Below are 26181 nucleotides of genomic sequence, written 5' to 3' on the forward strand. Positions count from 1 at the left end.
TGGATGCCACCTAGATGCGACCGAGGAGCTTTTCACCATGCATCTTAGCCAGGCTTGCATCCAGGTGGAATGCGCCTTCGGCCGGCTGAAAGGGAGGTTGCCTCCTCACATGTCTGGAGATGGGCGAAAGCAACATCCCGGAGGTGGTGGCCGCATGTTGTGCCCTCCATAACCTAGTGGAGAGGAAAGGGGAGGCCTTCCTGCTGGGGTGGGGGACAGGTCCTGATGGTGAGGAGAGGCAATTTCAGCAGCCCTGGATGGCTGCCATCCGCCAGGCTCACCAGACTGGTGTCCAAATCCAAGAGGCCCTGAGGGAGAGATTCTTGGAAGGAGCCCACTGACTCTCCCCAGGGCCTCCCCGATGGGGGTTTGGCCTGCCCACACCTACCTTTCCCTCCACAACCGTCATGCTCTTCCCATTAAGAAGACATACAAGACCTGGTTTTCTTTGTAAACAGAATTTTTTTTTATTAGACACACTAGCAGTAAAGAAAATGTGTGAACTGTGTAACAAAACTTTCTTTTTTTTTTACTGTTGAACTATTTATAAACAAAGTAAATCTGTCACTCAAAAATAAAGATTTTGTAACATAACTGAAATGTCCTTTAACTGGAGTGATAGGGGACTAGAAACCTGGAGGGGGGAGGGGGCTTAAATAGGCCGCTGCTTCCCTGATCGCAGGGTCCTGCCACCTTCCTGCGTCCTGGCACCACCCCGGCCTTAGGATCGGGTGGAGCAAGAGCTAGTCCTGGCATGGACGGGGGGGATAAGGGCGGTGGGGAGGCAGCTGTTGGGCCTGTGAGGGCTCAGGAACAGGAGGGGAAGGGGAAGCTGGAGGGGCTGGAGGAGAAGGGGAGGCTGGAGGAGCAGAGGCCTGGCGTACAGGAGGAGCGGTGCCCGTGACATTGTGGCACAGATGGAAGTGTGCTGCTGGACCAGCTCGTCCAGCAGCCTGGTGCACCACTTGGCCTCTGCCTCCATCCTCTGCTGAAGGGTCCTGTTGAGGTCCTACAGGGCCACTACGTGCTCCCTCAGAAAACTTAATCACAAGTGTCTGAGAGAAAGCAGCCTGTATCGCATGAATGATGCAAAATACTATTCAACAATAAATACTACTCCTGGGCTTCAGGAAGATGTGGGCTATTCAGTATTACTACATTACTTCAAGAGAAATCCACTCATTATGAAGAGCAAGCTTTTCAGAAAAAAAAAAAAACACATTATGATTTAAATAAACGGCCTTTTGTTACATAGGCCTGATTTTTGCTTCAAGCCATACAGGCTGCTATATACTTTATTTATAGCTGCATGTTTGTAGATACATTCTTCAGTATTCCTGACAATTGAATAAGCAGGCTTTTTTAATGGGAGGTTCACAAAAGGTAGTTTACATTAAGAAACATTTTTTAATTAGCTTGCACAATTAGCCAGACAGACTACGCTCATAAAAAAGGAATGGGGGTGGACTATTAACGTTTGCAAAAGACGTCAATGCTAACTTTTCTAGTGGCATCATGAAGCATTCATTTATTCACCATAGCAACAATAACGACACCAGTCAGAGAGGAAGAGACAAGAAAAAAATATTCCAAAAGGGGAATTGGTTTCTCCATGCTTTGGAAATTTAGCGTCCTTTGGGGACCACAGATACTAGCTTCTGCCTTGGCAAGCTCCGTTTAAGCTTTTAAAAATCATTCACTTTCTCAGTGTAATTCTGATAACTGCAAGTATAATTGCCTCCTTTTAAAAACGTAAGTAAAATGGTGATGTGCAACTCAACTGAACTCTGGTTCACTTGACATATCTTGACAGTGTCAAAACAATATTTCGAAGAAATAAAATGTAATATACTGGATACTATTTAGGAAATTAAGGAAATAATTTGCTAATAGTAAGTTTTAGTTAATATACTGAATCTTACATTCAAATATTCAGACTTCTGAGAAATATTCAGTTTTATGAATGAAAGCGTTATTAACGAATACAAGAACTGATACAGAGATTCAAGGGCTTTGATTCACACTCTTGGCTTGCACAGCCAACAGTTATCAGAGGGATTTCTAGCTATAATTTTGTCAAGTGGACAGGTACAGATGTAATGAATTCATGTATTCATGATTCAATAAAGCCATCTTTAATAACATGCAGGATAGTTTTGCTATGGGCACATGAGAGTACAGCCCAAGAATGTTTTCTTGCAGGGTATCACAGGGGTCTAACATCTTTACTTACTCGATCGACATGTGCATGAAAATTAGCGGGAAGACAGTTCAGTTTGTCATTGAGATTTTGAGCTGGGGTTCATATTATGTGTGTGTTGGGATAACACAATACTGATGTAAAATGGTATTTATATCATTATTATAACTTAATATTTCCTAAATTGTTACAAAGGACTTGCACAGGAGGCATGGGAAGTGAGGATTACAAGTTAAAACTGTCTGACACAATCCATTTTAAGCTTTCATTTGTTTATATTTTTTCCAAACTTTAATTATAGTGTGCCTCAGGCTGAAGTATTTTGGAATATTTCAGCTAAAATAGGACAACAAATTTTCTCCCTGTTGGTTCTTTTGCTTCAAGGAAAAGAAGGATGTATGTAGCCTGACTAGAATGCTTAGGGAGGAAGAGGGGTCTGGGATGAGATGATGAGACTGAGACAAGGACAAATTGGAGGAAACTAGGGTCTAACCAGTGAAGTACACAGCCCTTAGAACCCAGGATTTATGAGTCAATATTGCACTGCCCTCGGCAAATAGCTTTGAAACCCACTGTATTTCAAATGTCTATCACATCTCACGCTAGTAGCTAGCCCAATAGAGGATGACAGTCTACTACTGCCATTGATTACTCTGTTAAGCGGAAAAGGTCTATGTTACGTTCCTAACTATAGACCTGTTCAAGTGATATCAATCTCGGGACAAGATCACAGAGCAGCTGAATAAAGAATTAAAGGAATTAATGCAAACCAACTTGGGTTTATGGAAAATGAACAGGAGCAAACTAACTCAATAACTTTTAAAATTAGATTACAAGTTTGGTTGATAAAGATAATAGCGTTAACATAATATTCTTAGAATTCTGTAAAGTATGAGACTTGGTAATGTGTGACTTTTTGATTAAAAAACTAGAAAGATGTAAAATTAACATGGCAAACATATTTGGGTTAAAAGCTGGATAACAAATAGATCTCAAAATGTAATCATAAACGGGAAATCATCAAACAGTTGTGTTTTTAGTAAAAGCTCTGGTCCTATGCTATTTAATACTTTTATTAATATCCTGAAAGAAAATATAAAATTATTACTGAAAGTTTGCCGATGACACAAACACTGGGGCAATGGCAAATAATGAAGAGGACAGGGCACTGATACAGAATAATCTTGATTGCTTGGTAAACTGGGCACAAGCAAATAATATACATTTTAATATGGATAACTGTAAATGTATACATACAGAAAAACCCTCTCCTCTCCCCAAAAAACAAACAAACAAACAAAGACCTGAGAAAGCATTTGGAGGATTGGTGGATAACCACCTGAACATGACCTCCCAGTGTGAAACTGTAGCTGAAAGAGCTAAGGCAAACCTGGGATGCATAAACAAGGAATCTTGAGCTGGAATAGAGAAGTTACTTTACCTGTACATCTGGCACTAGTGCTAGCACTGATGGAATAACTGTGTCAAGTTCTACTACCCACAGTTAAAGAAGGATGTTGATAAAATGCAGATGTTCAAAGAAGAGACATGAGAATTATTAAAGAACTGGAAAAAGTGCCTTAAATTAACAGATTCTAGCAGTACATCTACATGGCAAAGCCCACAGCTATGAGCCTCAGAGCCTGGGTCCACAGACTTGGGCTCATGATTCCACACTAGAAGTAAGTGTGTTCAAACTTGGGGTGGAGCTCAGGCTCTGAAACTCAACTGCCTCCCTTGGTGCCTCCTCCTGGGGAACAAATATTTAATAATGGGTTTTTCTTCTAACAGAGCAAGGAATAACACAGATCCATTGAGTGGAAGTTTGAAGCTAGAAAACTTAGACTGAACTAAGGCATATATTTTTCCGAGAGTAGTTTAGCCACTGGATTCTCCATGACTGAATGTTTTTAAATAAAAATTGGTTGGTTTTATAATAAATATGCTGAAGAAATTATTTTGGGAAAGTCCTATTATGGTCTGTATTATACAGGATGGTGATTCCCAACCTTTTTTTATACTGGGGACTGGCAAACCCATTCACCAACTTTTGGTGGACTGGTAACATTTTACTTACACATTTGCATATTAATTATGCAAATAATTAATATACAAATATGCATATAAAATGTTACCAGTCCAACAAAATGTTACCCTGCCCCCAGATATGAACTGGTGACCAAGAGTACAGGTAGTCCCCGAGTTACGCGGATCCGACTTATGTCGGATCCGTAGTTACGAACGGGGATTTTCTCGCCCCGGAGGACTCGAGCGGCGGGACGCCTGGTCCCGCCGCCCGCCTCCTCCGGGGCGAGAAAAGCTACTCCCCATCTCCCTGGTCTGCTGCGGGAGCCAGCAGACCAGGGAGACGGGGAGCAAAGCGGCGGAGGACCCGGGGCCGGACCCGCGGCCGCTTCCAGATCAGCTGGAAGCACCGCGGGTCGGGGGGGTCCTGCGCGGCTTTGCTCAGCGTCTCCCTGGCCTGCAGACCAGGGAGACGCTAAGCAAAGCGGCGCAGGACCCGAGGCCGGACCCGCGGCCATTTCCAGATCAGCTGATCTAGAAGCGCCGCGGTCCGGCCCGGGTCCTCCGTGGCTTTGCTCCGCGTCTCCCTGGTCTGCTGGGGGGCGGGGGGACGCAGCTAGTGCCCCCCCCCCAGCAGACCAGGGAGATGTGGAGCAAAGCCCGGGGCCTGTGGTAGAGCAGGTGGGGCGCTGCCGGTTGGTCCCGCAGCACCGCTCCTTGGCGCTACTGGACCAACCCGGCAGCACCCCAGCTGCTCTGCCCCAGGAGTCCTGATTCAGCTACTGCTGATCAGTTTCAGCAGTGGCTGAATCAGGACGCCTGGGGCAGAGCAGCTGGGGTGGTCCAGTAGCGCCGAGGAGCGGCCGCGCTACTGGACCAACCCAGCAGCACCCGAGCTGCTCTACCTCAGGTGTCCCCAAGTTAGCCGCTGCTGAAAATGACCAGCGGCTGACTACAGGAAGCCCAAGGCAGAGTTGCTCTGCCCCAGGCTTCCTGGAATCAGCTGCTGATCAGTTTCAGCAGCAGCTGACTTGGGGACGCCTGGGTTCTTAAGTTGAATCTGTATGTAAGTCAGAACTGGTGTCCAGATTCAGCGGCTGAATCTGGATGCCAGTTCCGACTTACATACAGATTCAACTTAAGAACAAACCTACAGTCCCTATCTTGTACATAACCCGGGGACTGCCTGTATTGTTCGGCCAAAGCGGATATCAGAAGCTGCAAAAGTCTAAATGGCATAATGCTGTATGAATGTGTGTTCCAAAGCCCATGTGGCAACTCTGCAGATTTCCTCCATTGCTGCATATGCCCTGGAGAAATGCAGTCGATGTTGCCATCGCTCTTGTGGAGAGAGCCCGTATGGTTGTTGGGGGCTCTTTCTGAAATATAGTATAGGTCAGGTGTATGCAGACAGAGATCCATTTGGATAACACTGCTCTACAGCCAAAATGCTTCTGAAATAAATGTAGTCAAACTTTACTAATTCTGGGTAACTGAGAACAAAAATGATGCTTAAAATTGTTGATTGGCTCTAGTTTTCAAGATATGCTATTGGGTCAGTATATACGACCCTTGACTTGCGAATGGCGGAGGATAAGTGAGTTATAAAGGGAAGGGATCTCAATTTAAACCAGAAATGACTAAAATACATCTTTGACTGGATCTATGAATAAATCTATGACTGGGTATGGACAGTACTTGCTTTTTAGGCAAAACAATGAACGATGCAATCTGAAGCTGGTATTGCATCATACATGATATTAATTGCATCAAGTTATTACTAGAAGTCATGGATGTTTCGCTGCATAATGGCAATGTTTTGCCATCAATTCCAGTTGGTCATACAGTCCATATGAAGAAAACCTATGACAACATGAAACAACTTTTGAGATGCATAAACTATGACCAACATCAGTGGCAGCTTTGTGGCGATTTGAAGGTTGTTGCTCTCTTGCTTGGTCTGCAGACTGGATACACAAAGTAGTGCTGTTTTCTCTGCAAATGGGATAGTTGTGCAAGAGATTCCCACTACATCAAGATAGATTGGCCACTCCGACAGTCATTGGAGCCTCGGAGGAAAAGTGTTCAGCATCCACCACTTGTTGAATCAAGGAAGACTTTGTTACCACCCTTACACATCAAGCTGGGTCTGATGAAGAACTTTGTCAAGGCCATGGACAAAACACAAGCAGCTTTCAAGTACCTCTGTGGAAAATTTCCAAGGTTAAGTGAAGCTAAGATAAAGGAAGGTGTCTTTGTTGGTCCTCAGATTCGTGAACTTCTTCGAGACGATGCATTTGACCATGCACAGCATGGCAAGGAAAAGACGGCATGGAAAGCCTTCCAGTTAGTGGCAATAAATTATCTCGGAAACAACAAGGCAGACAACTACAGGTTGTCGGTGGAAAACCTTCTCAAGGCTTACAAAAGCCTTGGTTGCAACATGTCACTAAAGATACATTTTTTGCACTCTCATCTAGATTTTTTTCCACTGAACTGCGGAGCAGTGAGCGATGAGCACGGCGAGCGATTTCATCAGGACATTGCAACAATGGAGAAACGCTATCAGGGCAAATGGAGCCCATCAATGCTTGCAGACTATTGCTGGACAGTGACAAGAGATGCTCCATTTAATGAATACAAGAGACATGCCAAGAAGCGCCAAGTAGACACTGAATAGGACTAAACTATGTACATAATAGTTTTTTGCCTTTTGTTTCATAATAAATTTTATTTATATAACCCTTTGGCTAATTTTTAAAGTGTTACATAAACAGGACAGGTGAAATATTATCATGTAAAGCAACCATAAACACATGAAAAGACCTAGGTTTACAATTTATGATTAAAACTCTACTATCTACACAATATACATAGACGTAAAATGTAAAAACTTAAATATCTTGGAAACAGTAGCCAATCAGTTGTTTTAATTGTCATATTTGAATTCAGCACATCAAAATAGATAATAAATAGCACATTTTATCTCTGAAGCAGACAACTTCTAAAAAATTGTACACCAGTGTAATCTCTGTTTTGAAATGGGAAAACCTTGAGCTCTCTCTGCAGTTGAGACAAAGCGTCTTGGAGTTCTGCAAAAGGATTTCATGTGTTGTAAGGAGAATACAATTGCCCTGTGGATGTCTAAGGTATGCAATGTAACCCCCCTGCTATCCTTGTAGGCTTTCAGGAAGAAGACAGGTAAGTATGATTTTGATGTAATGGAATGACGTAAGTACTTTGGGGAGAAACTTGGGTTGTGTACGTAGGACCACTCTGTCCTTATGAAAAATTGTATATGGGGGGAATGACATCAAGGCTCCTAGCTTGCCCACTCTTCTTGCTGAGGTAATTGCAACAAGGAAAGTAACCTTCATCGAGAGATGCAGTAGGAAGCAGGTAGCAAGGGGCTCGAAGGGCTTGCCTATTATTGCCTTGAGCCCCAGGTTTAAGTCCCATGCAGGTGTTGGATCCCTTAATGGTAGAAACATATTGTGGAGGCCCCTGAAAAATTGTTTGATAGAATGGTAAGAAAAGGCAGAGTAAACTTGTAATGGGGGATGTAGAGCTGCGATGGTGGCAAGGTGTACCTTAGAGCTAAGGGATAAACCACTCTGGTGTAGGCTTAGTAAGCAGTTGAGAATATGTGATACGCCTGTAGCTGCTGGAGTGTAGTTATGCTCCGAGCACCATACTGTAAAATTGTGCCACTTGTGCTTACATGTCTCTCTCGCTGGAGGTCTGCGACAGTTCATGACGACCTCCTGTACGGCTTCTTGAATTTGGTGTTATTCCTCGTAGAATGAGGTTTACCAAATTTGAAATAAGGGCTCCACTATTTTGAATTTATTTTGAAATAGCGGTTTGTATGTGTAGACACTATTAAAGTTAATTCGAAATAACAGCTGTTATTTCAAATTAATTTTGTAGTGTAGACATACCCTCAAAGACTAATTTATTATAATAAACAGGTGGACTATTTTCAGTTTCACAACATTTTCATTTGTTTTGAAGATGTACATTCTTTACAGTTGTTTAATTGTATTAGTAGTAACTTTCCAGATAACCAATGTAATATTCGGCAATGTTAATTATGAATCTAATTATATGATTTTCATCTAGGATTTTTTAATACTTATTACTATAGTTGTACTACTTCCTGTTTTTGCCTTCTGTGTAATTACTTAATGTGCATGTGGTTTTGCTCCAGTTTAATGGATGCCAAGTACAAACCACATAATGAATTTTTAAGTTTATGTATATTAAATATTTAGCATTAGTGTCCCAATATTTATTTCTAGCTTTCACATACAAGAAATATTCCAACGTTTTCTTGAACTGAATAACGTCCTGAATTACAATTTTTCATATGCGATATCAAAGAAATTATATAAAATGGCTACAATATCTGCTTGGACAGATGTACACAATGAGAAATAATTCCAATTCCTAAAATAAAGGAATTAGCAGAAGTTAGCATGAGATACAAATTACTCTTACTCGCTGAAAGGACATTAACACACACAGAAAATCTTCCCCCCAAAAGATATCCTCTACCATTAAAAACCATATTAATGTTCAATAATAGTCTTACAGATTATTCTATCATGGGGAACATTTTATCCATCGTGAAATTTTTACATTTCTTTTTTAAACAACATTTCAGTTTGTAGCTTACATTTGAATGTATTTGTAAAACCAATTTTAAAACATATTCCCTCTCATTTTTCCTTCACTTTCCATTACTCATATAAGTATTTTATCTACTTACTGAAAGAAATATGAATATCAAGTGCTGAACATCAAAACTATGCTAAAGTCATGGGTGCTGAGTGGTGCCCAGCACATTGAAGGATTAGTCCCTTAGACAGCTGCAATATCTAACTCTAGGGCTACGTCTACATTGGCATCCCTTTCCGGAAAAGGGATGCTAATGAGACGAGTCGGAATTGCAAATCCGCAGGGGATTTAAATATCCCTCGCGGCATTTGCATTTACATGGCTGCCGCTTTTTTCCAGCTTGGGGATAAGCCGGAGAAAAGCGCCAGTCTAGATGCGATTCTCCGGAAAAGAATCCCTACTTTCCTACTTTCAAGTAGGAATAAGAAATCCTCCGGAAAAGGGCTTATTTTCCGGAGAATTGCGTCTAGACTGGCGCTTTTCTCCGGCTTATCCCCAAGCTGGAAAAAAGCGGCAGCCATGTAAATGCAAATGCCGCAGGGGATATTTAAATCCCCCGCGGATTTGCAATTCCGACTCGTCTCATTAGCATCCCTTTTCCGGAAAGGGATGCCAATGTAGACGTAGCCTAGAAGTGGAAGATTCAACCTCTACATATTCCTTTTCCTACTATCTCACAGGATGAAGCAAGAAATAATCTTAAATAACATATATACATAGTAAAATAGACAGTTTAGAGCCCTGGCATTACTTCCTGCTGAATAGCACAACTGAAAAGCTTTTTTTTTTTTTTTTAAATACCACCCCTAGAGGGCCGCAGCAGTTAGCAGGAACGAGGCAGCCCTCACGGGGGTGGCAATAACAGTGGGATGTGAGGGCAGTTGTGGGGGGCAGGCATCACAGTGGGGGCAGAAGGGGGGGTAGGATAGGGCCAGTAGTGGGGGAGCAGGTATCGCGGAAGGGACGGGACGAGGGGTGGACTCAGGGCTGGATGGTGGATCAGGAGCGGAGGGGAGGGTAACGGTAATGGCAGGAGGGGGATCGGGAACGGGGGAGGACTCAGGGCTGGAAATTGATTCATAAAGGGTGGGATCGGGACCAAGGGCGTGAACGGGGTGGGAGGGGAGGATCAGGAAAAGGAAGGGAACCAGAGATTTGGGTAAGGTCGTGGTGAAGGTCCCTCGAGTCTGAAAAGTTGTAAATTATAAATGTGTTCAGAAAAAAAAAATTAAGTATTGTTGTCTGCCAGCTTATATATGAAAGAAATACTCAATTTTTTTTAAATCCAGCAACACTATTTTTCCTTTTTGGTACTTACAATTTCAATTGTAAACTGAAATAATAAATGTAGGTAATAATTACTCCTGGGAGAAAATATAAGAACATTCATAAGGTGTAGTTAAACATGTGCTATGTTGTCCTTAAATCATCTCGAAGGTGAAATAACAGAAAATATTTTTAACTTGCATTTTTTTAAAAAGTACTTCTGTAAAATAGTCCTTCTAGACATACTACTAAATCAGGTATTTAGCATCATGGTTTGAAGGAGAATTATTAGCCAAAGTACAGGCAATTTTGTAAGCCAGAATGGCCTTTTCCTGACTATGTTTAAATTCCTAACAGTCTTGGGAGCAAGCCAAACAAATCCAACAGAATGAAGCAGCTTGTTAGGATACCTTTGAGGGTACTGAAAACACGAATGCATGTTCTACACAAGCAGTACAATGGCAAAAGAGGTATTTTTCGAATAAAGCCAGTATAAAAACATACCCTATGTGTGTGTCTGTAGTTCTACCTTCACCAGTGAAAACACACCGAGCTGCTAAGGTATCACCAAAGCTAATGTCTACAGGGTGTTCCACAGGATAGAAGGCCTGAAAGGGAATCCAAGGAAAATGGTACAATTACAATTAGTGAACATTCTCAATTAGTGACGTCCTCTCTTTTTTTATTTTATCTGCTAAACATTTTTAATATATATAATTTCATTTTTTATATTAAAATGCATGCACACAAAAGAATGTTAAGAGTCAGAAATTCATAGAATCCTAGAATTCCAGGGCTGGAAGAGACCCCAGGAGGTTATTGAGTCCATGCCCCTGCCCAAAGCAGGACCAAGCCTAACAACATTCTTCAAATTAAAATGTTTCAAAAGTGATCTACAAAACAATTAACATAATTCTATCATGACAAACCAGTGTTAGGGAAAGTAACAAACAGAACATTAAACCCCCTTAAAAACTAAAACGACTTTAAGTGCTGCACCTATCTCTCAGTGATTCTCACTATGGGGGTCTCAGCAGAAATCATGCTAGTGACATTCATTAGCAAAAAACTTGAACACAATGTATTAGCTTACTGGTGAATAAACAATTGGTAGTTTTGTTTGTTCTACTCTCTGAGACAACTTCACAATGTTTTAAAAGGTAAAAATGTGCCAAAGGTATAAAAACAATGAATTATGAATCTTGCTCAAAAGATTGCTCCCTGCATTACTTGATATGTGCAAGGCAGTGCTGAGAAAGCAGCCTGTCAGTGCCAGAGCTCTTTTCCTTTGTGAAGAAGTGACTGAGTGGAGAAGTAAAGAGATAAAAGGGAAACTTTTCTATCATTTTTATTTCCTTTCCTGCCAGTAACACGGGATGAGGAAAGAACGGCGGCACAAGTGTCATAATAGCCAAAAGCAATCAATGTGTGTAATAAAAAAAAAAAAACACTTGAACCTCTTTAATTTGGTAACCCTGGGAGACAGAGTATGCTGGAGGTTTTGCGAGGCCAGGAAGGGCACTGAAGGGTCTGGATTTGAGGGAAGTGCTCACTCGCCACCGCACTTCTTGGGGCATACGTGGCTCTGCACCCTCCTCCACACCCTCTGATGCTATAGGAGCAGCAGGGGAAAAACCACAGGGGAAGTGCCTCACTGTGCTGCTGTTCTCCCAGCTACGGAGAGGGGGACCAGCAGCACGTAGAGATACTTCCTCCTCTGTATCGTGGGGGTTTCTGGATTAGGGGCATCCAGACTACGGTGGTTCAAATGTATTATGTTGTGATGTCTGCATCATAATATTGCAGCAAAACAAGAAAAAAAATAAACAAACCTGTGGTAGCTGCGGACTTTGTCTACCAATCAAAGTCCACTGACCATTCCTCACTCTGTATCCACTTACCACCTTACCTACAATAAACATGTATGAGTGCATGAATGTCAGCTATAAATAGTTTAGGAAAAATCAACATTTTGTATTTGTTATTTTTATTAAACATGTATTACTTAAATTAACATCATGATGTATTAAAGGAAGAAATATTTTAAACAATTATGTAAATTTTCTACTCAAGTATAAATAATGTAATAAGATATTAGATCTATATTTAATTCCAATTTTTAAACCATTTTAGCTATATTAGTTGTAAAACAGAGGCAAATACTTGATATAACAGCAGTAACAAACTCTTACCTAATCTGTGTGTATGAACTCTGTAGGCAAAGAGGTGCATTGGATACTGTTGATAACGGCAGGCGATATCTGCATCAACCACTGTTAAAACAAATAGTAATAAAACATCTGAAAATGCTCCTTATGCAACTAAGGAAAGTGATTTTTACTGTACTTCACTGAAACATACAAGTTTGGAAATAGCATACATGATCTCCCTAGCAGACAGCTCTTCTACAGGGTCCTTCTGTAAACCAGGGGTTCTCAAACTTTTTCTTTCTGAGGCCTGTCACAACATGTCCAAGGGCACACTGAGGGAGGGGGGAAAATTAGAGATCTGGGTTGACAGGGGAAGGTTAGGCATAAGTATAGCTTGACTTCTATTTTGGGTGGGCAGGAGCCAGTGGGGCTTGAGCCAATTTTCCCTGGCACAGTCTCGGAAGAAAATGCCACCTCCACCCAGATTCCCTTCACAAGGCCACCCGCCTAACTGAGCAAGGGGAGGGCACTGCAACCAAAAATTATAACACAAGGTTACAACTCCCAGCTCAAAAAGAGTCTGGCAACAGCTCAGAGTACAGAGTATCTAAGGGATATGTGCACTAAGGGGTGCAGTTCAAGGTGCAGGGAGAAGAGTAAGCAGGGGTTGTGTGCTGGCACAGGGGTAGCTCTTGATGCAGGGAGAAAGGCAGCGAGTGGCCTGCAGGCACAGGGGTAGCTCAGGGTGCAGGGAGAGAGATAGAAGAATACTGGGAGGGCTCCTGGTTCCTGTTCCCCAAGGGCTCTGCCAGCCACAGAACCAGGTCTCCCCACCCAACAGGCTCTTACTGGCTGTATGATCAAAGGAGGCTTGGAGCTGATGAGTAGCTGCAATCTAGGGCACCTGCAGGAGATGAGCCGGGGATGTCTGCTCCATGGTACCAGCCAGAGAACAGCAGCTGTTCGGCATAACCTAGTTCTGGCTTCCTGACTCTGATCTGGCTGAGAACAGGGAGCAAAGGAAATGGGAGGAGGGATCTTCCCAGGACTGCCCTGCTCTTTCATCATATTTATTTTGGGGGTAACACTGTGTATTCTCTCAACTCTGCCATGTGCTTAGTGCTTCTGCTCTGTGACAAGATTCAAGGTTTGAGGCTCCAGAATTCATCTCTGCTGCTTCAGGCTTCAGATCCACTGGGGATGCAGAAAATCAGGGCTTCAATTCCATGGCTCCTGGCTTCAGCTCTCTGGAAGTTCCTGGGACTTGGGCTCTGACAGTGGGAGCCCTTTGGCTTCAGGGTTGGTCACATTGCCGGGAGCCCAGGGGTTGGAGTGCAATGGAGCCCTGTGGCTGGGAAGGGAGTTCTGCTGGGTCTGCTGACTGATCCCAAGAGAGTCCATCAGCAGAGGAGTGGAACTGGCCTCCCTTAGTCCAGAAACTCCCCTATTCAGGACCAGTCAGGTCCTGAGGCGCTGGACAAGGGAAGTCCAACCTCTATTACATTTTTAAAGAAATAAAGTCACCTATTTTTTTATCCCAAAGAAGTAGACTTTTTATTGGTAAGTTACATGTTTGTTTTGTTAAGGGTAAGAATTAAGCTGATAAAAATATCTGTAATAGTTGCTCACTGGTTATGTAAAAATAAAATCTAAAACAACTTTCAGATTATATTACAGTGATGATTATTCTTCCACGCCATATTATTAGGCTCTCTGAACCTAATCTGATGGAACATCAATATAAATTGAAGAGTACAGGTAATTGTTTATTTATTTTAGGAATAAACTCACCTACGATTTTACAGTTCAGAGTCTCTGTGAAATTATTTTCCATGTTTGACAGTTGAACATCAGAAGATGAAAATTACAGATTACTTTATAGGTTTCTCTCTTACCTTTCTCCCCTGGTGGTATAACAGTATTCACAGACATCATAAGATACATGCCAGCAATCAAAGGTTGCCTGCAGAAAAATAATCACATTTACCTCACACCTCCATAAGCCAATTAATTGTTAAAATGGTCCTCTGCAGGCTATAATATCTATAACAATTAAAAAAGCCCCTTAGATATCAAATGTAAAATGTTGTATTACTATTAAAAAATCAGTTTCCAAGGTGGAAAAATCATAGGACTGAAAGGGACCTCAAGAGATGTTTTGTTTCAGTCCCATATTCTCAAGACAGGATTAAATATTATCTAGACCAGGGGTTTCTCAACCCTTTTTCTTTCTGAGGCCTGCACAACTTGCTAAAAAATCTCTATGGCCCAGCTGTGCCACAACTGTTTTTCTGCATGTAAAAGACAGAGCCAGCATTTAGCAAGCACAGCAATTGCGCAGGGCTCCATTCCACAAGGGGGAAAATGGTTATCTACCTTTCATAACTATTGTTCTTCAAGATGTATTGATCATTTCCATTCCATTCTAGGTGCATGGCACTCATGTGCACGGCTGTCAGAAATGTTTGCCTTGGTGGTCTCTGAAGGGCTTGCTTTAGTGCCCCCAGAATGCTGCACTCATACTGCAGTATATCAGGCGCTTCTGGCCATAGGGCCCCTCTGGTTTTTCTTGCTGACAACACCAACAGAAGGGTAGGAGAGTGAGTAATGAAATGGACATGAGCAACATATCTTGAAGAACAACCAATACAAAAGGTAGGTAACCACTTTTTCTTCTTTAAATGCGTGCTCATGTCAACTCCATTCTAAGTGACTCAAAATCAAAATCCTTGGAGGTGGGCTCAGAGTTCAAAGATTGGAGATAGGACCACTGCTCTGCCAAAGCCAGCATCATTTTGAGCTTGCTGGTCAGTGCACAGTGAGAAGCAAAAGTGTGAATGGGTGATCAGAATATGGCCTGACAGATTTCTTGGATTGGCACCTGAGCAAGGAAGGCTGCCTGCACCCTGATTGAGCAAGCCATTTCTATCCACAGTGGGACAGGCAGCTTCACTAGCTCATAAAAGTAGCAGATGCAGGCCATGATCCACAATGATAATCTTTGGGCAAACACTGGGCAACCTTTCATTCTGTTCGCAACCATCACAAATAACTTTTATCCCATGGAATTGCTTTGTTCTACCTACGTAAAAGGCCAATGCCTGTCTGACATCCAGGGTATGCAGCCTGACTTCTCCATCCTTTGTGTGAGGCTTTGTACAAAGGACCAGCAAGTATATGTCTTGACCAGTATGGAACTGGGAGATGATTTTTGGCAGAAGGGCTAGGTGTGAACACTGCTGGATCTTGTCCTTATAGAAGACTATGTAAAGCAGTTCAGATGTTCATGCTTTGATTTTGGATAGCCAACAAGTTGAAGCTGTAGTGACTTGGAAGGATACCTAACAGCAAAGCAGGAAGGAACTGATGGCTGTGGGGTGCACCTCGACCAAAGACAGCAATAGAAGCTGGAGCTTAAGGTGCAGAAAATAGTCTAGGACATTTTACAGTAGGACTTCTTCTGCATGGACATGAAGATTCATGACCCAATATGTAAATTGCTTCCATTTACCCACATAGATAACTGCAATGAAGGGCTTTCTGATGTCTAGCAGGACTTGCTGGATGCCAGCAGAACACTTGTTCACCACCATTTAGCCACACAGCAGGCAGGTTGTCACATGCAGTGCTGTTCAACAGCAGATTGTCAAGGTTCTGTATCAGATCCAGCCAAAGAGGTAGCACCAGGAGAGCAGAGAACAGACTCAACAGCATGCTCCAAACCAGCATTGACAAGGCAATACTGAGGCCACAAGGATGACCATGCCTTTGTCTTGCTTCTCTTTTAGCAGGACCCTCTGGATCCAGGGCACTGATGGAAAGGAGTACATCAGTACTCCTGACCATGGTATCAGGAAGGTATATGAGAGGGATCCATTGTCTCTGCAGAAAGCAGAATACATGGCACTTCCTGGGATGCAAAAAGGTCTACCTGGGGAGATCTCACACCTGCAGAAGATTAAGTCTAACACCTCTGGATGGGGTGACTATTCATGGTGAAATGAAGTCCTGCTGATGTGATCCACTAGGACATTTTTGGTTACTGGCTGTTGGGTGGCCATCAAATGAATGTTGTGCCACATAGAAATGTCCCAGAGGCTGAGCACTTCCTGACAAAGGGCCAAGGACCTGCTGTTCCCCTGCCTGCTGATAATCTATCATGGCCATATTGTCCATCAGGACCTGCACCACCTTGTCCTTCAGGTCAGATTAAACATTTTGAGCTCCCTGACATATATGTGAAGGGCCAGGTTGAGTTGCAACCAACTATCTTTGGTGTTAAGTTTGCCCAGGAGGGCTCCTCAGTCTAGATCTAAAGCATCCGAGACGAAGGTGAGACATGGGAATGGGGCATGAAAGGAACTCCTTGTAGTAGCAATATTAGGATATGGCTCTGTACTGTGACTGATTGGTCTAGGGGGTACCTGCTGGGAATGTAAATTGAGGCCAGGCATAGTCGTAGAGGCCTCAGATGAAGTCAAGCATGGCTGTCTACATACGTGAATACGGCCATGCGGCTTAACAGTCCCAGACTCCTGTAGGCCATGGTGAACAGGTGCGCTTTTATCTGGGAGATTAAGTCTGCCATGGCCTGAAAATGTGCTTTAGGAAGTAAGGCCCTGGACAAAGTGGCAGAGAGAACTACTCCAGTAAACAACATGCTGGCCTAACTTTAACTTGACTCTTCTGTGTTTCTTAACAGGCCAAGATCTCTGTAGGAAGAATACAACCAATCAAGATTCCTTTGCCCAGCTCCAGAGATCTTCCTTGATAAACCAATAGTCAAGATACAAAATGATCAGGACCCACTGATGTTTGCAACCAGCTACCACTGATGCTATGCATTTTATGAACACCCTTGGGGATGAGAATAGGCCAAAGGGTAATGCTATGAACTGGAAGTGGTGTTTAGCCACTGTGAAGTACCGGAACCGTCTGCGTCCTGGGAATATGGAGACATGGAAGTAAGCATCCTTTAAATCAAGAGCAGTGTACCAGTCCCCTGGATCCGGGGTGGGATGATGAAGTCCAGGGAGACCATGCAGAATTTAAATTTCTTAAGACTTGCTGAATCTAGACAGCTCCAGAAAGGGTCTGAGGCCTCCTTTGCCCTTTGGGTTAGGAAGTAGTGGGAACAGAATCCTTTCCCTACCATGTACCAAGAAACCTTCTCCACAGACCCCCAAGCCCAGAAACTTTTCAGTATCCAGAATGAGGAGCTGCTTGTGAGAACCGTCTGACATAATCCAGGAACAGGCCAAGTGGTAAGGAAAAAGGAATCAAGGAAAGGGCGGGAAGAATCTGGGCAGATGGCTGGTGCAATAAAAAGGAACTGAGAGGGTGAGGGGCTGGCAGAATCTAATACACCATGGCATGTATATGGCACTACAGAGGGGCACCACAGCTGGCCTTATGGATACCGCTAAGACAAAAGTCTCTGACAACCATTCATATGGGCAAATGAACATCTAGAATGGAATCAACATGAGAAAATACTTGCAAATGCTTTCTTGAAAAAGCCAGTTGTTCTGGCTTCAACTCAGGATGGTGGGGCTTAGGATGCAGGACTTCCGACCCATGTAGTGGGTCTTAGGCTGGAACCACTGATCTAGACCATCTCAACAGGTGTTTGCTTAACGTGCTCTTAAATATCGCCGAATACAGAGATTGCATAACCTTCCTAACCAATTTATTTCAGGGCTTAATGTCCCATTTATTATTTTTTTCCTAAAGTTCAATCTAAACCATCAATTGCTTCTTTCTACACTCTGTGGTTATAGAGGACAATTTTTCCCACTTGTCCATGTAACAATCATTTATGTACTTGAAAACTGTTATGTCTACCTCCATAGTCTTCTTTTCTCCAGACTAAACAAACCTATTTAAAAAAAAATATTGCCTCATTGTTTAGATTTTCTAGACCTTTCATCATCTTTGCTGCTCTTCTCTGGACTTTTTCCAATTTGTCCTGAACGATGTTGTCCAAAACTGGATACAAAATACTCCAGCTGAGGTGTAATTATCACAGAGTAGAACAAAAGAATTACTTCTCATGTATTACTTACGACACTCCTTTTAATACATCCCAGAATGGTGTTGCATTTTTTGCAACAGTGTCACACTTTTGTTTTGAATAGTGAACCACAAGCTAAATACAAAAGTCATAATTCAAAACGATCTGGACAAACTGGAGAAACGGTCTGAGGTAAATAGGATGAAGTTTAATAAGGACAAATGCAAAGTACTCCACTGAGGAAGGAACAATCAGTTTCACACATATAGAATGGGACGCAATTGTCTAGGAAGGAGTACTGCAGAAAGATCTAGGAGTCATAGTGGACCACAAGCTACATATAAGTCAACAGTGTGACGGTGTTGCAAAAAAAGCAAACATGATTCTGGGATGCATTAATAGGAGTGTTGTGAGCAAGACATGAGAAGTCATTCTTCGGCTCTATTCTTTGCTGATTAGGCCTCAATTGCAGTATTGTGTCTAGTTCTGGGCACCACATTTCAAGAAAGATGTGGAGAAATTGGAGAAGAGCAACAAGAATGATTAAAGGTCTAAAGAACATGAGCTATGAGAGAAGGCTGAAAGAACTGGGCTTGTTTAGTTTAGAAAAGAGAAAATTGAGAGGGGACATGATAGCACTTTTCAAGTACCTAAAAGAGTGTTCCAAAGAAAAGAGAGAAAAATTGTTCTCCTTGGCCTATGAGGATACAACAAGAAGCAATAGACTTAAACTGCAGCAAGGGAAGTTTAGGTTTGACATTAGGAAAAACTTCCTAACTGTCAGGATGGTTAAACACTGGAATAAATTGCCTAGGAAGGTTGTGGAATCTTCATTACTGGAGATATTTAATAGCAGATTAGACAGACATCTATCAGGGATGGTCTAGACAGTGCTTGGTCCTGCTGTGAGGGCAGAGGACTGGACTTAATGACCTTTTGTGGTCCCTTCCAGTGTTAGTGTTCTATGAATCTATGACCCCTAGATCTTTTCTGCAGAACTCTTTCCTAGGCAGTCATTTACCATTTTGTATGTGTGCAACTGATTCCTTCCTACGTGGAGTACTTTGCATTTGTCCTTATCGAATTTCATCCTATTTCCCTCAGACCATTTCTCCACTTTATCCAGATCATTTTGAATTCTAATCTTATCCCTCATAGCTTGGTATCATCAGAAAAGTTTATAAGCTAAATTGATGAAGATATTGAACAGAATTGGTCCCAGAATTGATCCCTGACAAACCCTGCTAGATATGCCCTTCCAGCAAGACTCAAACACTGATGACTACTCTCTGAAAATGGTTATCCAACCAGTTTTGTACTCACTTTATAGTGGCTCCATCTAAGTTGTATTTCCCTTGTTTGTTTATGAGAAGGATATGCAAGACAGCATCAAAAGCTTTACTGAAGTATAGACATACTACATCTACCTCTTCTCCCCTATCGATAAGGCTGGGATGGGAGCCTTGTTACCATTTCAAAGAAAACTATCAGGTTGATGTGACATGATTTGTTCTTGACAAATCCATGCTGACTGTTACTTATCACCCTATTATCTTCCAGGTGTTTGCAAATTGGTTGCTTAATTATTTGTTCCCTTATCTTTCGAGGTACTGAAGTTAAGCAGATTAGTTTGTAATTCCCTTGGTTGTCCTTATTTTCCTTTTTATAGATGAGCACAATATTTGTCCTATTGCAATCCTCTGGAATGTCTTCCATCTTCCCTGAGTTTCCAAAGATAATTGCTAATGGCTCAGATATCTCTTTAGTCCACTCCTTTAGCATTCTATGATGTATTTTTTCAGGTCATGGCAACCTAAAGACACTCAACTTGTTTATTTAACTTTTAGCTTTAGGTGTAGCATAAAAAGAAAATTATATAATGTAAAAGGATGACTGTTAGACAATAAATGATTCATTTTATTGTAAAACTAAAATGTCATTCAAACTCGTGTTCAAGTGTGTTCATTTCAGGCTGTGAAAAAGAATTTTGAACCTGATGACAATGAAATAAGTGAAAAATTCATATCTACTTTCATGGCAATAGGGAATCCCTAGATTAAATTTGGATAAACTGCATGAAACTTATTAAAAGTACTTACCTTTGACGTGTCAGGTGTAAAGTTACACCAGAGCAATCCTTGTGTTTATCTGCATAAAAAATGAAACAGGAGTTTAACAGCTTATTTTCAGTGATTTTAACTGAAAGTGTAAGTGTTTAGTGATTTTTACTTAGTGGATTAAAAAAGACAAAGATAAGAGACGTCTTTGCTATACATGTTATACTTATTCTCCAAGCAGTCTTCCTGATGAAACTGTATTTTCATCATAATTCTCGGAACTATGCAAATATTAGAATAATTTTATTTACTGTTCAGAACTACAGGAGCCTGAAAGTCAGAGTGCTATGCTTAGATTTTAAAGCAAAAGCAGAAGTGATCTCAAGCCTGAATCAGTAACAGGTTTTTTTTAGCAGGAATTTAAAAATGCAGAACTTTGTTGCCTTGAAATATGTGTGTGTGGTGAGGGAGAAGGCATTTTATAAAGCCCAAAAGCAGCTGTTTTGCTGCCCAACGAACTAATTTACATTTGGCAAAGACGACTGAAAATGAATAATTTTGTAGAATAGAACCTCAACTTTTTATCCATTAAAAGAGAATTCATTGACAGAAATGGCCATGGTGCCTCATTATAAAGTCACAATTTGCAGTAACATACTGTACTTGAAGAAAAATAAGTGTATATTCATAGAACTACTGAATGATTCACCATCCTATAAAAAGTCCAACATTGTTAACTTATATAATCATTGCTTAATAAGCATAACATTTCATCTAATCCCCCCCCCCCCCACTAATTTGATATCTAGTGGTTTGAGGTATTTAGCCAACTTAACTTTTGTTTTGCTTTTACAGTCATATATTCTTATCACAGAAAATGTTTTAGATAGAAACTGGCTACAGTGAGATAATGAAAGTGTCTATAGCCTTTTTTATAACTAGATTTTGCATTGCAGACAACATCTCACTATTAACTGATGAGCTTTACTTCAGGTTTATTTCACTAACATTTGAGTTTGCCTTAAATAAAATACAAAGTAAGAGAAAGTATAAAATGGACAGTGTTGAAAAGTAACTAACTCTTTTTGTAGTAATGTGTACTCAAGAATTATTAAAAATGCTACATCAGTAAAGAAAGTTGCCTAAACAATCTCTCTAGATTCTTAGTTATTCCTATCACCATGGTATATGAGCATGTATGTTTCTGTAGTTTCATTTTTCCAACAGGCATTTCTATTGCAAACTATAGCTGCAAGTCATTGGTGCTGAATCTTTAACACACAGCAACAAAGCAAAAAAACCTCTTCTGGATATGTTTAAAGGAAAAAAACTGAATGCAGCTTTCTTATCTTGATCACGCTTCTCAACCAGATAAGACCCTTTTGCTGTAGTCACATCAAATGTTCAGGAAGCCATGTCTAATGAGGCTTCTTGGAAAAAAAGTGTATTGAAGCGGAAACAGAAACATCTGAAAACTCAAGTGGCAACACAGATAAGAAAAGCAGAACCTTCCACTACAAATGGAACCTCAGACTGCATCTCATAACCAATGTGGAGAAAGACCTGAAATAGAGAGAATTCTGTAACTCCTAATGCTTGTTTAGAGTGGATGAAATAGGGTTTTAGCAGACACCACAGGTACAATTTCATTTAAAGTAACAATCCTGTAAACCACCACAACATTCTGAAAATCAGCCATTATTGTTGGTCCATCTTTCTCCATTTTACAAAGCAGGAAAACAACCTGCCAAATATGCATGGTTCAGTTTGAACAATGGGAAATGAAGACTTTTGATGGGAGGTTATTCTTTTAAAAATAGCATACACATTTATGAATCATGACTGGTTTAGTACTAATCTTTTAAACAAAGCTTTAGGTAAGATAATCATAATGCCCAGGGAGAGTAAAACAGTACTTTACCACTGAGAGACTTATAAAACAAAGGTTTTGTTATTAGGGCTGTCAGCTGATGTGTGTTAAAGCCTGCCATTAACCTAGGGAAGTATTAACGCCTTAATCACAGGCATTAATGCTGCACTACCCCTTTGAAGTGTTGCTCCAGCACTTCAAAGGCACAGTGCATTAGGAGCCTGGGATCAGCTGGCGTCCCCAGTCTGGTCCAGTGGTCCCCAGTCCAGTCCGGTCTGGCACTTCCAAGGGGCAGTGCAATGTGGAGCCGGGGATCTGCTGGGCAGTCCAGCTGATCCCCGGCTCCTAATGCACTGCCCCTTTGAGGTGCTGGGGTGGTGCCTAAAAGGAGCAGCGAAGCACGGAACCGGGGTCAGCTGGGAACTGCAGCTGATCCTGGGCTCCGGTGGGGCTGCCACTTGGAAACGCCAGGGCAGCCTTTCCAGGGGATAGCTGCACTTAGCCTGGGGTCAGCTGATCCCGGGCTTCCGCAGTGCTACCCCTTTGAAACACTGCCGCAGCGTTTCAAAGGAGCAGGGCATGCAATTAATTGTGTGATTAATCACAATTAATTTTTTTAATCGTCCAATTTATCATGATTAATTTCTTTAATCACTTGATAGCCCTACTTGTTGCAATGAAAGATGTGCTATATAATACTGATTGTAACCACATCTTATTTTCTGGGAATTGTAAAACGCAGGAAAAATACAAATCACTAGCATGTATGCTTTGAAAAGAATAGCCTTCCAAACATATTTTGAACTATTACATTATTGGATTACATGTGAATTTTAAACCTGGGTAAAACTGCTTTACTCCAGATGTTTCATATTTTATTGCAACAAGCATATTCATCAATACACTTAGAACAGGATGAGTACTGAACTACTTTGTGTATGAAGTGCATTCAAATAAGGAAGCAATACACAAATACATTCACAAATGATGAAACACTCTCTTAAAAATTAACTTGTCCTATTAAACTGAGTGATGACACATGGAAGTCTTTCCCCCGATCTACTGATCTTTTCTTTAAAAAAAAAAAAAAATCCTCCTTCCCCTCAAGATTTTGATATAAATATTGGAGGGGAGCCTCCACTGAAAGTGAGAATTTATTTTCCATATTGTTAGGTAAATCTGAACACACAATTTAGATATAAAGGCGAGACTGAAAGCTAGAGATGAGGGGAAAATGCAGTAAGCAGCTACGGGGTAGAGGTCCAGGAAAAAAAGAAGAAAAAAAAAAAAAGAAAAAGAAAAATGGTGAAGATACTTCATGTCAGAAAGAAGCAATACTTGTCAATCACAAGAAAATAAATGCTGCCTTCAAAAGAACCAAGTCAGAGATCACAAAAACACTAGGGAAGGAAAGTTACTTGATCATGTTTAGGAGAAATGAAGAAAAAATAAATAAAATAAAGGGGAGAAAGAGAGAGACAGAGAGACAGACAGAAAGATCATTTCATGTCTAGAGCATTAAAACTGTTCTATTTTTTCTGACAATCTTCAAGAGCAAGTACCTACCTTGCCTGGCCTCATCCCCTTAATTAACAGCAACTTCATTTGTCCCACAATCTCAATTTTTATGATTCAATTCTTTCTTGAAGTAGACTATTTCACCTTCCCAACTTCAAAAATTTGTGTTAAAAATCTAGCTATTTTGTTCGTCAAGGCAATGACTGAACTGCTATAATCCTCGGCTTGTACAAGGCTGAAACTGTATAATAGATTATTATGCATCAGATATAATAAAGGTTTGAAAATGTTTGTTTCCACAGAGAAAGTTTTGGATATATCCTTTGTTACACAGGGCCAAATATTCAAGTATATTTAGTAATTTTTACACTTCAGATTGGGGCTCCAACCTCAGAGACACTTTTAGGGGGTTGATTTTCAGGAAGCACCAAAAATCTTGGGAAAGCGCTATTTGTAGTTGACCCCCAAAACAGAGGTGACACAAATTACTCAGCACTTTTGAAAATCTTGGCTTTCACCTTTAAGGCACAGGTATTTTCCTATGTAAACCTGTCAAAAATATTTCAGTCTATTCACGCTCAAATGCCTTCTACCTTCGCAACTTTCAGTGTGTTGAGTCAATAGGTGAAGTTTCCCTTTAATCTCAATTTAGCAATACCTAAGTAAATTCACAACTATCAACAAACAAATTGACCTTCATACTGCCACAAGATAAAAGTGCTCATGTTACTCAACTCCCAACACCACACTGTAGATCAGTGTTTCTTAAACTGTGTTCCATGGTACACTGGTGTGACACAAGGCAGTCAGAGGTGTGCTGCGGAGAACAGAGTTCAAAATGGCTGCCCCTAAAGGGGCTGGTGATTTTTTTTTTTTGCTCAATAACTTTTCCCCGACCCCCTTCCCTTTATTTTTGTTCAATAGCTCCCCCTTCAGCCCCCTTTTTTTTCCCCTCAACAAAAAAATCCTTGGTGTTCCTCATTAAAAAAAAATTGTTTGGTGTTCCTCAGTCTTAAAAGGTTTAAGAAACACTGTTGTAGATAATAGCAAGTTGACTTACAGTGCACTACAGCAAGAGCAAATTAATATAAAGATAGGGTAGATTCCAGACTTGCACAAGTGATCATCTGGAGAGGTCTTTAATTTTTGTATTTCAATACAACCACTTGTGCTAAATAGCCTCAAAATATCTGCACAGATAAACGTTAACTGCTTTCCCTCCCCACAATGCACATCCTTGAAACTATCAAAGCTGTTGAGCGCTCAGTTCAGCACAGCTGAAAAGAATGAAGCAAATGACAGTGCGTGTCACAATCTCCAAAAGAGCTTTTCTAATAAATGCTGTTACAGCTAGGAAACTGTGGTGAAATATTGCACAAATCTAACAAAATCTTAAAATCATCTTTCCAACCTGTCACTCTGGCTAGTCTAACTCCTTTGATTTTGCTTTTCAGCTACAGAGCAAGTACACATTGCTCTAGGATAAATAAATTATTAGCTTCCATTTGCCCTATAGCAAATACAAGAAAATACATTCATCCACTTCAGAAGCAGGTTTCTTTCACGATGATTCTCTATCCTGGATTTCCCGCAGAGATCAAAACAAGAAGAATTCTGCCCCTGCTTATTTCTTTTATCAATGGTGCAGGTTGAAAATGCAACAGTATGGTTTGAAATATAAACGGAGACCATTTGCTTTATCATCACATCACAATTAATTTTCTAAAAATGTACAGTTAAAACTAAATCCAATAGCCAATGTGTGCTTAATTCAGCAAAGAAAATATATTGTGCATGATTCATGTCACCATTCACGAGGTTTTATAGAGAAATTGTTACTAAATAAGAGCTGGTTGGAAATGTTCTGATAGAAGGATATTGCTTCAGAAAACACTGATTTGTCAAAATTTAAAATATTATGAAAGGATATGTCAATGTAGGCAAAATTTCCGATAGTTTCCTGACAAGTCACTTTCCTGACCTCTTCCCTGGCTGTATACAACCAGAAGGGTTGACACAGAGCCAAAGCTCCCAGAACTTCTGGGATTGTTTTGGGGTTTTCAAAACAAAATATTGAAGAATTTCACTTCCATAAAAAAGTTAAAGTTTTTGGAATGTCATCCTGAATGAGGCTGAAAAGGTTTCCAAAATGTTATTAAAAATTTGACAAGAAATTCTGTTTCTCAGCCAAATCTACTGAATACTTAAGGAAATCCTTCCTCTAGCTCTTATCTATTGTTGGAAACAAAAAATGTCTATTTTTAGTGCATTTAGCATACACAGGTATTGGTATGAACTATGAAACCTGGCCCAAAATCTATCTTCACCATTTTCATTATTTTATTCTATGTATTTCTAATATTCACATAGGATTCAGGGAACAGTACGGGAAGTTGTAAGAG

The 26181-nt window shown here is 40.9% G+C and overlaps 1 protein-coding gene across 5 annotated transcripts in view; it reads right to left on the minus strand.

The window, feature by feature from the left end:
* Positions 1–26181, minus strand: part of PAM (peptidylglycine alpha-amidating monooxygenase) — a 262884-nt gene that overhangs the window by 56608 nt on the left and 180095 nt on the right. For all 5 annotated transcript variants that reach the window (XM_075932068.1, XM_075932066.1, XM_075932070.1 and 2 more), the window contains exons 8-12: positions 20434–20482; positions 14217–14284; positions 12364–12444; positions 12004–12080; positions 10676–10779 (exon numbers count right to left, since the gene is read on the minus strand). In XM_075932068.1, the coding sequence (XP_075788183.1) occupies positions 10676–10779; positions 12004–12080; positions 12364–12444; positions 14217–14284; positions 20434–20482 (379 nt within the window). The remainder of the gene's footprint in view (positions 1–10675; positions 10780–12003; positions 12081–12363; positions 12445–14216; positions 14285–20433; positions 20483–26181) is intronic.

The sequence above is a fragment of the Pelodiscus sinensis genome, chromosome 6, assembly GCF_049634645.1.
Source record: "Pelodiscus sinensis isolate JC-2024 chromosome 6, ASM4963464v1, whole genome shotgun sequence".
NCBI lineage: Eukaryota > Metazoa > Chordata > Testudines > Trionychidae > Pelodiscus > Pelodiscus sinensis.